This window comes from Notechis scutatus, chromosome 4, assembly GCF_049901735.1.
Source record: "Notechis scutatus isolate UNSWTSFEM ecotype Mainland chromosome 4, rNotScu1.2, whole genome shotgun sequence".
Taxonomy (NCBI): domain Eukaryota; kingdom Metazoa; phylum Chordata; class Lepidosauria; order Squamata; family Elapidae; genus Notechis; species Notechis scutatus.
In genome coordinates this window covers 43,443,818-43,456,636 of record NC_142012.1, presented here as the reverse complement: position 1 = coordinate 43,456,636, position 12,819 = coordinate 43,443,818, and the positions used below count along the sequence as shown (strand labels likewise).

The following is a 12,819-nucleotide window of genomic DNA, read 5'->3' as shown; positions in this document are numbered from 1 at the left end:
TTCTCATTTGATACTTAGCAGTTGCTGGCATTCTTTCATAATGACTTCATAGTTTTACTGCAATAAATCTGCTTTTTTTGAGCTGTCGTGACCTACAAAATATATTCTTGCAGTGTTTTGTTTTGCAGCTGAGAGGTTCCTGACAGAAGTCAACAGGAGACTAGATTAGCCTATAGAACATTTACCTTTTCTTATCATATAAGAAATTTATTTTCTTATTCTTGAACTCATCGGGCTTTCATAATACAGGGAATATTTATCTGATTGGTAATACAAACTACACACTGTTTGCTGGATATATAAGGTTTTACATGTTGTTTAGAAAATGTTTCCAATGAATTTGATTTAACAATCCTCTCAGAAAATCATGTTGGAAGCATTAACAGCATCAATCAACAATTCTAATAACTTTTTCCACGCAATACTTGATACTTGTAGTGAAAATATTTAATATCATGTTTAAAACTATTCCTACCTAAGAAGGATTAAGTAAATATAGAGGGAAATATAATAGATAACACATTAAGAAAATAATATAAAGCATTTTACAAATTAGTTTATGTAGGTTTTAAATGTATGTATTTTTTTCCTGCAGGCATTTCCTATTCAAAACAGGAACAGGGACAACACCACTGTTCAGTACTGCAACACCGGGATACACAATGGCATCTGGCTCAGTTTATTCCCCTCCTACACGACCGCTACCTAGGAACACCTTATCAAGAAGTGCTTTTAAATTTAAGAAGTCTTCAAAGTACTGTAGTTGGAAATGTACAGCACTCTGTGCTGTTGGGGTGTCTGTGCTTCTGGCAATACTACTATCTTATTTTATAGGTAAGCTTTCCTTTTTATGATCATTATAAATCTGTATTCCAATACTGCTGGAAGTAAAGATCTAGATATAGATCTGGATCTAAAAATACAGAGTCAGCATCACACTTATAGTTTAAATATAACTTACTAGCAATTGCTGGAAACCATGTGAGTATTTTCATTAAAAAATTACATGGAATAGGAAATATCTGTATTTTATAAATATTTTCCTGCAAAAATGTCATGTGAAATGTCATTTTTAAAAATTGAATTATAATTTAGGAATGTTTTTCTTTTATGAGGGTTGACTATAATTCAGGCAACGTTTGTATACACTGCTCAAAAAAATAAAGGGAACACAAAAAAGAGACATCCTAGATCTGAATGAATGAAATATTCTCATTAAATACTTTGTTCATTACATAGTTGAATGATGTCCCAGATGTGCTCAATTGGATTCAGGTCTGGGGAACAGGCAGGCCAGTCCATAGCATCAATGCCTTCATCTTGCAGGAACTGTTGACACACTCCAGACACATAAGGTCCAGCATTGTCGTGCATTAGGAGAAACCCAGGGCCAACCGCACCAGCATATGATCTCACAAGGGGTCTCAGGATCTCATCTCGGTACCTAATGGCAGTCAGGCTACCTCTGGTGAGCACATGGAGGGCTGTGCGCCCCCCTAAAGAAATGCCACCCCACACCATTACTGACCCACTGCCAAACCAGTCATGCTGGAGGATGTTGCAGGCAGCAGAACGTTCTCCACGGTGTCTCCAGACCCTGTCACATGTGTTCAGTGTGAACCTGCTTTCATCTGTGAAGAGCACAGCACGCCAGTGGTGAATTTGCCAATCTTGGTGTTCTCTGGCAAATGCCAAACGTCCTGCACGGTGTTGGGCTGTAAGCACAACCCCCACCTGTGGATGTCGGGCCCTCATACCACCCTCATGGAGTCTGCTTCTGACAGTTTGAGCAGCCACATGCACATTTGTGGCCCGCTGGAGGTCATTTTGCAGGACTCTGGCAGTGCTCCTCCTGCTCCTCCTCCTCCTTGCACAAAGGCGGGGGTAGCGGTCCTGATGCTGGGTTGTTGCCATCCTACGGCCTCCTCCATGTCTCCTGATGTAATGGCCTGTCTCCTGGAAGCGCCTCCATGCTCTGGACACTACGCTGACAGACACAGCAAACCTTCTTGCCACAGCTCGCATTGATGTGCCATCCTGGCTGAGCTGCACTACCTGAGCCACTTGTGTGGGTTGTAGACTCCGTCTCATGCTACCACTAGAGTGAAAGCACCGCCAGCATTCAAAAGTGACCAAACCATCAGCCAGAAAGCATAGGAACTGAGAAGCGGTCTGTGGTCACCACCTGCAGAACCACTCCTTTATTGGGGATGTCTTGCTAACTGCCTATGCTTTCCACCTGTTGTCTATTCCATTTGCACAACAGCATGTGAAATTGATTGTCAATCAGTGTTGCTACCTAAGTGGACAGTTTGATTTCACAGAAGTGTGATTGACTTGGAGTTACATTGTGTTGTTTAAGTGTTCCCTTTATTTTTTTGAGCAGTGTACTAAAAGTGTAGCATATTGGTTATACACAAAATAATTTTCTTCTAGCAAAAAGCCTTTACTGTCTTTACTTTTTAAAATGTCACTTACACATAAATAATGAAAAGCATTGCTTAACTTTTGTTTCTTTTTTCCATGCTTTAAAGAATAACATTTTACTGAATCAGTTCCTCGTGATTGCTTATGTTGTACAGTTGAGTATGTACTATATTAGTTGATTGTAGAATGCAATGATCCAACTCAGTATCAATTAGTGCATTATACCATAATATAATACCAGAGACTGTGATTATTACATAAGCAATATAAGAGTGGAATGTCAGGTTTTATTGGTGTAACTGAAATGTCTCTGAACCCCAAATAAAATATTCTGTTAGAATAATGATGAAATGATAAAACAACATAAAAATAGTTCTTCAGCAGTCAAAGAAATTTTCTTTCCTTGCTGTTTGAATATGATTGCCTGAGATTATTGCCAGTCTCCATATTACCAAAGAGAATCAAAAGAGTTGCACAGCAGTGATTCTGATGCATGGTGATTTGATGTAGTAAATGGCAATACTGATAAGAAGTTTATTAGACTCAAAGACCTTCTGGTTCAAAGTATTAGGCAAAGACTTCAATTACTGTATGCACAAAAAAGGTGTAATTAGTAGAATTGGTTTATTTTTATGTTTTTAATCATTGGGATTGGATTCTTCTTTATTGATCAAGTGTGATTGGACACACAAGGAATTTGTCTCCAGTGCATAAGCTGTCAGTGAACATACAAACAGCAAAGTGGTAAGGCATAGATCACAAATCATGATACAATTATGTTTTTAGTTCGATATATAGTCCAACCTTATTCCATACTCTTGACCTTGCAGAGCTTCAGGGTAACGTAATTATATACATAAAATATGTCAAGAGTACATACATTTGGGCACATTTAAATGCCACTAATGTCAGACATTGAATATCTATGCAGTTAAAATGTCCTTATTTATACTTAAAAACTGATGTGTGATTGATTAAAACTGATCTAAATTTTAATCACATTATTGTGCTAAGTAAATTATTGTTTTAAATAATTAATGTAATTAAGTTAAGGTATATTGTAAATTAAAAGTTTCCTATTAATTTGGAGGCATTTAAATACATTCAATTATTGTATTGTACATATTTAATGCTACTTTTTCTCAACCTCAGTTTCAAAACAAATACGACTAACCACGAGTTTGTCTTATATTTTGATACTACACTAAGTTTTCTAAGCAGTGGTTAAAAGGGATGGAAAAAGGGTTATGCAGTCTCTATAGTTCCTAATACTTTTTTTTTCATACTTGGCATTTTGTCAAGCATACATTTTGCTGTTAGCATACATTAAATCTGTAATTCTTATTCAGCAAAGATAATTTCCTTTTCTTTGAAAGAAAAACAGTATCAAGCTGCATATTTTTAAAAGGAAAGGAACTTATTAAGTCTTTGTTCTTGCCTTCTAATTATTGATAGTATCTAGAACTCCTAGCCTTCAACAGACCTTAATGTTTCTAACTTCCTATATTTTGGAAGGATGGGTTATAGCTGAAATAGTCATCTTAAATCTGTGGAATGCTAGTTGACATTCATGGATGTACTCTGTTACTTTTCTGTGTGTTTGTCCTACATAATGTCTATAACAGCCTTATGTTATATGTTATTGGTATGGTATATTGCAGTTAACTCCTGTTCCCTCCCCCTCCCCCGTGCTTTCTGGGGTTACAGGATCTTTTGGTTTACTTAAGATGTTTTTGAGGGCTTTAGTTGGTTTGTGTGCTACAGTGATGACTTCGATTGTCATCTATTGGTGGTTTCTGATAAGTTTTTTTTTAATGTAAAAATCTGTTTGTTGTTTCTGATATGTATCATACTAGCAGTTAGAAGACATGATGAAAACTCCTTAATCTCACAGAACATGGGCAGACTGGATCATAGTTTCAACTAGGAAACGACAAATCCAAGAGCAAGCTAAATCCAAAATGCTAGGGAATTCCTGGAAGGTTGGCATTCAGACAAATCAGCCATCAGTGGACATTTGGAGGTAAAGCACATTCTCCATGGGGTCAACAGGAGAATCCAGGTTGGGTAGTCTCTAGCCTCGTTGCTCTACAGACTGAGTTGAATTCTGAGGACATGCCTCCCTGGTAAAGGTCCCCAGTTCTTCAGCTCAGTCTTAGCTCGTTCAGACAGCCCTAAAAGGGCTCTGAATTATTTGAGTTTTAGAAATATTATACTACTCCCTGGATTTCCTAGTGTGTTAGAATTTTGGAAACGTTTGACAGCTGTCCAACTTTGTCAGCTCAGCTGCCTTTTGTTTTTCACAGCCGCCTTTTGTTTTAAACACCTTTTTATTTTCGCAGCCTTTATTTTTCTTTTTAATTTTTCCTTTTTCAATTTATTGACTGTTTTTTATTGATTTTTGTGGATTGTGGACCTAGAGTGCCCCGAGGTAGCCCTTGTTACCTGGGCTGGGGCCGGAATCATTGACCGATCCTTCGGTCTGACTCTTGAGGGATTTTTGACAGCCGCAGCAACTGCAAATCACTTAGGAGTGCCATTTTGACAGCGGTTAACTATGGTCCTTTTAGCAAGTCCTGCTCTTGATCCAGGCTTGCTTTTTGGGGGAGTTTGATCTGGATTTCATATCCAGATCAGCTTCATAACTCCCCACAGCACCACGGCAGCTGTAAGTAGCTTAAGTCTGCCAATTAACTTGCGGTGCAGCCAATGCTAAGCTCGCAAGTTCCTGATCCGTCAGGCCTTGCTGCAGTTTAAAAGTTATGTTTTTTTCTTGGGATTTTGAACTACCTCAATTTGAGGAGTGGCACTGAGCTAATTGTCAGCTTCTTTGGCTACTTTTGCTGCCTGAAGCTGTTGACAGCTTCTCCAGCCATCGCAGCTAGCCTGAGGCTCCTTTTTTATTCAGAGAGCATTTTTGGTTTCTCTGACAGTTTATTTTGGTGCAAACAAAATGGCTGCAATTGAATCTGATCAGGAGGTGACAGCACCTCAGCAGCCTAGATACAGAGCTGTCAAAGGCTCAGCCAAGCCCAGGTCAGCTGCCTGGAGGCTGCAGCCAGGATTAGGGCCAGGGCTCTGGCTCCTAGAAAGCCTTCCAGGGCAGAGGAGAAGCAGGCCACACAAAGGCAGAGTGCCTTAGATAAGGAATTTGACAAGGCTCTGAAGGGCTCCAAGATGGCTGACAGCAGCTCCATTTCACACCAATTTTCTCAGGAGGCCCTACAACAGGAGCATCTGCTGATAATAGGCAGCGTCTAAGAGCCTGGTCACCAGGTGACTCTAATGAGCAATTTCTGCAAGAAAATTTCAACACGCATCTGATCTACAGAAGATTCAAGATGTACTCCCTTCATTCAATCCTCGAGGGAATTCGGGAGAGAGATTTTTTGACTTCTGTGGATCTGACGGAGGCTTACCTCCATGTGCCTATTCATCCAAACCACCGCCAGTTCCTGAGGTTTTGCTGTGGCGGCTGCCACTTCCAATACAGAGCTCTTCCATTCAGCCTGGCATCAGCCCCACAAACATTTACCAAGCTCCTGGCGGCTGTGGCAGCATACCTCAGAACTCTGCCCATCAGAATACAGTGCTACCTGGACAACATTCTGATCAAGTCCGCTTCTCGCCTCCAGGCAAAGGAGAATCTGCTAATGACAATTAGTGTCCTTCGGGAGCACGGGTTCTCGATAAACTTGGACAAATGCCATCTAGTCCCAACAACTCATGTCTTATATTTGGGGGCAATTGTAGACACTCTGTCTAGTCAAGTCTTCCTCTCCCAGGAGCGCTGGGACAGCATCAAGGCTGTGACAGACCACATTCTGTCCTCTAGAGGGGCCTCTCTTGCCTTGCTGTCTCAGCTTCTGGGCAAAATGATCTCCCGTATCAGCATTGTCCCCTGGGCTCGTTTCCACACCCGGGCCCTGCAGTGATTCCTGCTACCCTATCAGAAGGCCAGCCGGGGCAACTCTGCGATGACGGTTTGGGTGCCACAGGCTATACTTCATTCGTTCTGTTGGTGGCAATCCCAAACCATTGGCCAGGGCTGTTTCTACAATGAGCCACAAAGACTGACCATCACAGCAGATGCCAGCCTGATCGGCTGAGGGTGGCTCACCTCAGGCCCCAGGTTACCCAGGGGCAGTGGACACTAGAGGAGCTCAACCGCAATAAAATCTGGCTCGAACTCAGGGTGGCCCGTTTGGCACTAAAGAATTTCCAGCGGGAAGTTTTAAGGTGGCATGTCCTTCTGCTAACAGACAACGTGGCCACCAAAACCCACATAAATTGTCAGGGGGGCACTTGCTCTAGGTCCCTGATGCAGGAAGTTACCCAGTTGTGCCTTTGGGCAGAGAGACATCTTTCATTGATAAGGGCAGAGCGCATCTCGGAGGTTTCAAACATGCAGGCAGACTGGCTGAGCAGGGCCACAAACCAGTCAGAGTGGTGCCTACATCCCAGTCTGTTCCAGGAGATTTCGGAATGGTTCAGCCGTCTGATTCTGGACCTTTTTGCCTCTCCAGGGAACTCTCCCAAGATTTTTTGCGGGGTTACCAGCACCAGGGATGGAAGGAGACAAGGGTCTTTCCCCTAATACCTTACGGTGATAGGTGGCTGCCTTGGCTTCAGTGCTTTCGTTCGAGGACTCAAACACTCTTGCCCAGCACCCCAGGGTGAGAGCCTTTCTTAGGGGAGCCACAAACTTGGAGCCACTGGTGATTCACTGGTACCCCACTTGGGACCTGCTGAAGTTTTTGCAGGCTCTGACTTTGGGCCTCTTTGAGCCCCTTCGTGAGGCCAGCCTGCGCTTACGTGCAAGGTGGCATTCCTGGTGGCCAATAAATGAGCCAGACATATCTCAGAGTGGGTGGCCTTATCCGTTAGAAAGGACATTTGTGTTTTAAATGCAAACAAGGTGGTTCTGTGGTTGGACCCTAACTTTCTGCCCAAGGTGAACTCCTTATTCCATTGTTCACAGGAGTTGATTTTGCCTGATTTCTGTCCAGGGCCTAAACATGCTCTGGAAAAGAAATGGCACACCTTGGACGTCAGGAGATCCCTCCGCATTTACATCAAGCAAATCTCTTCCTTCAGGAAGACCGAATCCCTGTTCGTCTCCTTTCAGCTGTCAACTTTGGGCTGCAGGGTGACACCTTCCATGGTGGATCGTTGTATTGCAAAGGCCTACGAGCTGCAGGTCCTCCCAGTGCCCAGGAGGATTACCGCTCACTCTACTAGAAGCGTGGCAACTACTGCAGCTTGGGCAACGCAGGCCTCTGTTCAAGAATTTGTTGAGCTGCTACATGGTCATTAGCGACACCGTTCATCCAGCACTATTGGATTAACTCTTTCGCCTGAGCAGAGGCGGCCTTTGGCAGGTGAGTCCTTCAAGGTGTACATATAGAGTTAGGGACTTCAGACCAATTCCCACCTGTAGCAACCAGCAGCCAGCTTCGGTATGTCCCAACCTAGATTCTCCCATCGATTCAATGGAGAAGGGGCGTTGGTCCTACCTGTCACACCTCTTCTCAGGGAGTCAACAGGAGAATCCAATCCCACCCTGAACACTGGTCAGAGTCAGGGGAATGACTGCCGTTGGGAGGAAGATGGACAGCGGAATTTGCTTCGCCTTTGTTTCAGAACTGGGGATCGTTACCAGGGAAGTGTGTCCTCAGAATTCAACTCAGTCTGTAGAGCAACGAGGCTAGAGACTACCCAACCTAGATTCTCCCATCGACTCCCCAAGAAGAGGCATGTCAGGTAGGACTAACGCCCCTTTACACACTATTTTAAGAGACAACAGTTTTTGGAGGAGAAAAAAAAAGATAAGAAGGAAGCAAAAAGACCAGACTATATCACTTTCAGCAACCAACACAAATAAATAGGGATTATTTACAGATAAACAATCAGCGAAGAATAATAGCCTAATCAAGGAACTTTCAAGGAGAAAGCCACACTTCCACGAACACTAGTAGGGCAAGCTACTGTATATAAGCAAGGAGCAAGCCCCACACTCGGCAGCAATGATGTTACATAAGCCAGTAATGAAATCTCAGAGAGCACCAAAGACTCCACAATTCAAACCTTAGCTTCATATTTTGTCTTTTAATCATCTTAAAACTTCTAGAGTTTTAATGCACCTGCTTCTTTTTGTTACTTTAAAAATAAATCTAACAATTTCTATAACTTTTCATTTTTAATTCTACTAATTTGTGCTATTTTGTTGCTATTTGTGGTGCCTCTGGAACTGCAGAATATGGTTTGGGGGTGCAAATGTCGTTGTCTGAGATTTCCTACTTATGAGAAAACTATTTTTCATGAATAAATAAACTGGAAAATAAAATGGTTAGATTCTTTAATCTGTTTTATAATTCCCAGTGGGAATTCGGTGAGAAACAAGGTTTTCTGGCATTTTTCAGGGTTTCTTCCCATGTGGTTACAGAATATTGTCACATTTGGAATATTGGGAAGAGAAACTCTATTATAACTAGATTCAGTCTATGCAGTGATTTAAATTTTGTTAGGCATGAGAAACTATATATAAAAAGTCTGTGTATTTACAATTTCTGTAAACATCTCTCCATGACAACCACAAGAGATTGCTTGTTCTCTTCAAAATATGAAAAAATTATCTCTTACTTGACCTTAAATCTGATACAGTTTCTTTTGGCAGGCTATTAGCTCTTTTCTTCATGTTATGAGGATATCCTCCATCTAAACTTTCAATTCACTTTTTGTATACTTCCACAATAATTATTTGTTCTTACTTTTTTTTCCTGGATATGAACATACTGCTTTCTAAGATATCCACTTTCAAAGTATAGTGCAAAAGTGTCTGCTGTTAGATTGCAAAATGTTTAAAATATATAATATTTCCTACTTAGCAAATTAGAAGGTAGTATAGCTCTGGAGTCACAATTGGCCCTGTACTTCTTTTGTTATAGAGTTCCAGCCCAAATCCCAACTCCTTTGGGAAAAATGCATACTTTCTCACTTGATAACATTGTCCTTAGCAATACAGCTACTTCTTCAGAAACTGGAATTGTAATTGGTTGTTCAACTAAAGCAAGTGCCCTACATCAGGAGTCTGTTATTTCTTCTGCTTAAAATAATAGTTAATATTTCTGCTTAACAATTGTTTCTGATAGGACATGAAAAATAACTTTTCAATAACTCATGGAAGGAATAACAACCTGCAATTTAATACATCTCCATCTTGCCAAAAGTCTCCACTTTACTGAGTTCAGTGCATATTTCTACTCAGTTAGCTGGCCTTTCACAAATCCAACAAAGGAGGCAGTCAGCAGGCTGAACCACTGCCAGAAGATTGTCAACCAAGTCTTTGCAGAAACACTTTTTAATTGAAGTGGAAGCTGTCTAGTATTGATCAGTGTGTCAGAGCATCCATCCATTTGGGCAATTGTCAGATTCCTTCCCTTGACATTATACTATAATGGGATTAAACATAGCATATTTTTAAACTACTCAAATATCTATCCATATTAGTTTCTGAATATGTTCTACTGGAATAATAAAACCATTGAAAGATTTTTTTTCAATTTTCATCAAAGCATGAAAGGAAAAATTTGATTGAAAAGCAATATTCTAAATATTCAATAAATTTCATCTTTTCATAAGTGACCCTCAGTTCAGCTCATCAGGGAGATTTACGATTGTTTTGTGCTTCTTTGAAATATATCACAATTGTACTGATTTCAGGTTAATTTTTCTCCCTAGAAGCAAATACAGGTATGTCTATAAAATATCCATCATGATAAATCTGGTCTTACTAATCATTCTTGTTCCATAGACATAGCATTCCTTCTCTAGCCACTCCTATTTTACCGGACCCATATAAATTACAATCCTGCATAGCTCTGCTTCAAAATATTATTACTTCTGTCCTGTGATGACTCCATCTCTATACCTGTTCTTCTGATAACTGGACACATACCATCTGCATCTATTCAATCTATTGTGTTCAGCAGGGATGAGGGTAGTAATTTGATAGGTTTTGGGTTAGGAGATGAGTCTTTGGAAATCACTGAATTAAGATATGGTAATGCAAAACAAATAAGGCCAAGGTGAATATAATTTCAGGCTTTGCATAGGATGAAAAAGATCACACTGAGTAGCAATTTATGCAGTGAGCATGACCAACAATATATGACTATAAACCAGTGTTCATGTGGCTGCAGTCCTAGGCTGCCTCAACAGAATCATAGTATCAAGATGAAGAGAATCCTTGTTATTGTGTCTTGTTCAAATCAGATCTAAAACATTTTATCATGTCCGGGGCACAATATTTTAAGAAAAACATTGACAAACTGAAGCATACCCAGAGGAAAACACCAAGATGATAAAGTTCTGGAATAACAACAAAACTTATGAGGAATGGTTGAAAGACAATGTAACTGTGGAAGCGAATTGAGCAGCATATAAATTTAACAAATAAAAATTAAATAAATTGTATCTGCTTATTTTAGTGTTCCTCTTGAATGCCAGCTCAACCTGTAATAAAGCTTATATTGTTATAAGGTCAGCATCTCTGGATGGTAGATTAAAATCCCTGAGAACCATTAGCCTAGGTTAAATAAATTGTATTTATATACTATGATAATAGATGAGTCAGCCAATCTGATTTGCATCACTAAACCCTCGGTGGATCAGATGAGGGAAGATTTTTCTCAGAAATAAACCTACCTGGGTTTGGACACTGGCACAGCCACAGCTCTAGGGAAAAGGAAGTGGGACACATGTGGTTGGCTTGGGGAGGGCTGGGGGGATCCATTGTCTCCAGCGGACGAAGGCAAGACCAGGGAGAGGCCAAACCCTTGTCCTCCAGAGGAGCCTCACTGTCCCTCTCAGGCCAAGTGGAGCACCCATCCCAGCCCTCAAACTCCCAGGGCATCAGGACCCCACAGACTAGACTAGCCCCACCACCTCCTCAAGGCTCTGCTGCTATGCTCGCTCTCCTTGGGCAGAGTGCTTCTGGTGTGTGCGGGACAGCAAAGTGTGTGGGCCAGAGAGAAGCTCACTTGTTCTTCACGCAAGGAGACCCAGCTTTGTAACCAAAGCATCCTCAGCGATAGGATGGGAGACTACCAGGAGAGATCAGGAGGAGGAGACAAGGGGATTACAAAAGGGTAGCAGGGCTGGTGGCCAAATGCTAAGGTAGGACTTCCCTCAGACCCTCCCTCCCTCTCATTATAATATATCTTACTTAATTACTTACTTTTTCTCTTTTCTTTTTCCTTTTCTTCCTTCCCCTCTTTCCTTCTTTTTCCTTACTCTCTAACTGTCTTTCCTACTTTTTCTTTGTCTTTCTTCTTTCACTTTCTCCTTTTCTGTCTCTTCTTGCTCAAATGCAAAAGGGGAAACATTTCTCAATGCCTTCTTGCCTGTGATCAAATGCCACTTTTGCTAGTACTTTGTTTTGCTAGCACTCAAGCTCTGTTTTCGGCTGAGATTGCCTCCAGCATGCTGCCAGTGAAAATGCATGCACAGCCCTCCAAAACTCAGTTTTTGGCTGCAACGGTGTCCTCCAGCACTCTGCCAGCCACCACCAAGTTGTAGATCAGGTTCTGGTTGGCTTGCATCAGGCTGAGGCATCACTGGCCAGTCCTTCACTGTTTTCAAGGTGGCCCTGTAGGTCATATGTAACCACCCCACGGGCCTTGAGTTTGATACCCCGACATAGCGGAAAGAGGAAACTTGAGAATTCACAAAATTCATGCTATTTGGAACAAAAGTGTGGATGAATCTGGATATTCTTTGGATACTACAAAGCCTCCTCCCAGAAGGTAACAAGGAAAATGTGAAGAGGATGTATAGCTTCCCAGACTTGCAGACCCTACTCAAGCATCGTTTATGTGCTATGTTCTGAATAGAATGAAGTGAACTACCAATATTTTTTTCTGCCATCCTCATCACTCTCTGAATCACCTTCCTGTCTAAAGTAGTAATGCTTCCAAAGCCAACAGTAATGCAATATGACAGGATGCTCTTGATCGTCCCTGTATAGAAAGTGGTAAGGACAGGGGAAGGAAAATGTACTTTTCTCATGCAATGCAGAAAATGCGAGCACTGCTGTGCCCACTTCACCAGTGTCTCACTGTTGACTGATCAAGCTAATCTACTTGTTAGCTGCACACCCAATATTGTGAGACAATGTCCCTGCTAGGGACGGATGAGCTGCTAGATCATATAAAGGGCCACTCTGAGAAATATACTCACTGGCAGATAAAGTGACTTGGATTTGCTCAGATGTGGAGTCTCATGGATGCATCTAAGGACCACAATATGCAAGTAATCTGGAGCAGGTTTGGTTTTGTGACTCTTTGGGAGATGGACAGGATTTGCTAGTCCATTAATGTTTTCATCTGGGTG

General features: G+C 41.5%; 1 protein-coding gene across 27 annotated transcripts in view; it reads left to right on the top strand.

The window, feature by feature from the left end:
• TENM3 (teneurin transmembrane protein 3) overlaps positions 1 to 12,819 on the top strand; it is a 708,976-nt gene that overhangs the window by 572,669 nt on the left and 123,488 nt on the right. For all 27 annotated transcript variants that reach the window (XM_087963269.1, XM_087963268.1, XM_026667191.2 and 24 more), the window contains one exon: positions 596 to 834. In XM_087963269.1, coding sequence (XP_087819395.1) covers positions 596 to 834 — 239 coding nt within the window. The remainder of the gene's footprint in view (positions 1 to 595; positions 835 to 12,819) is intronic.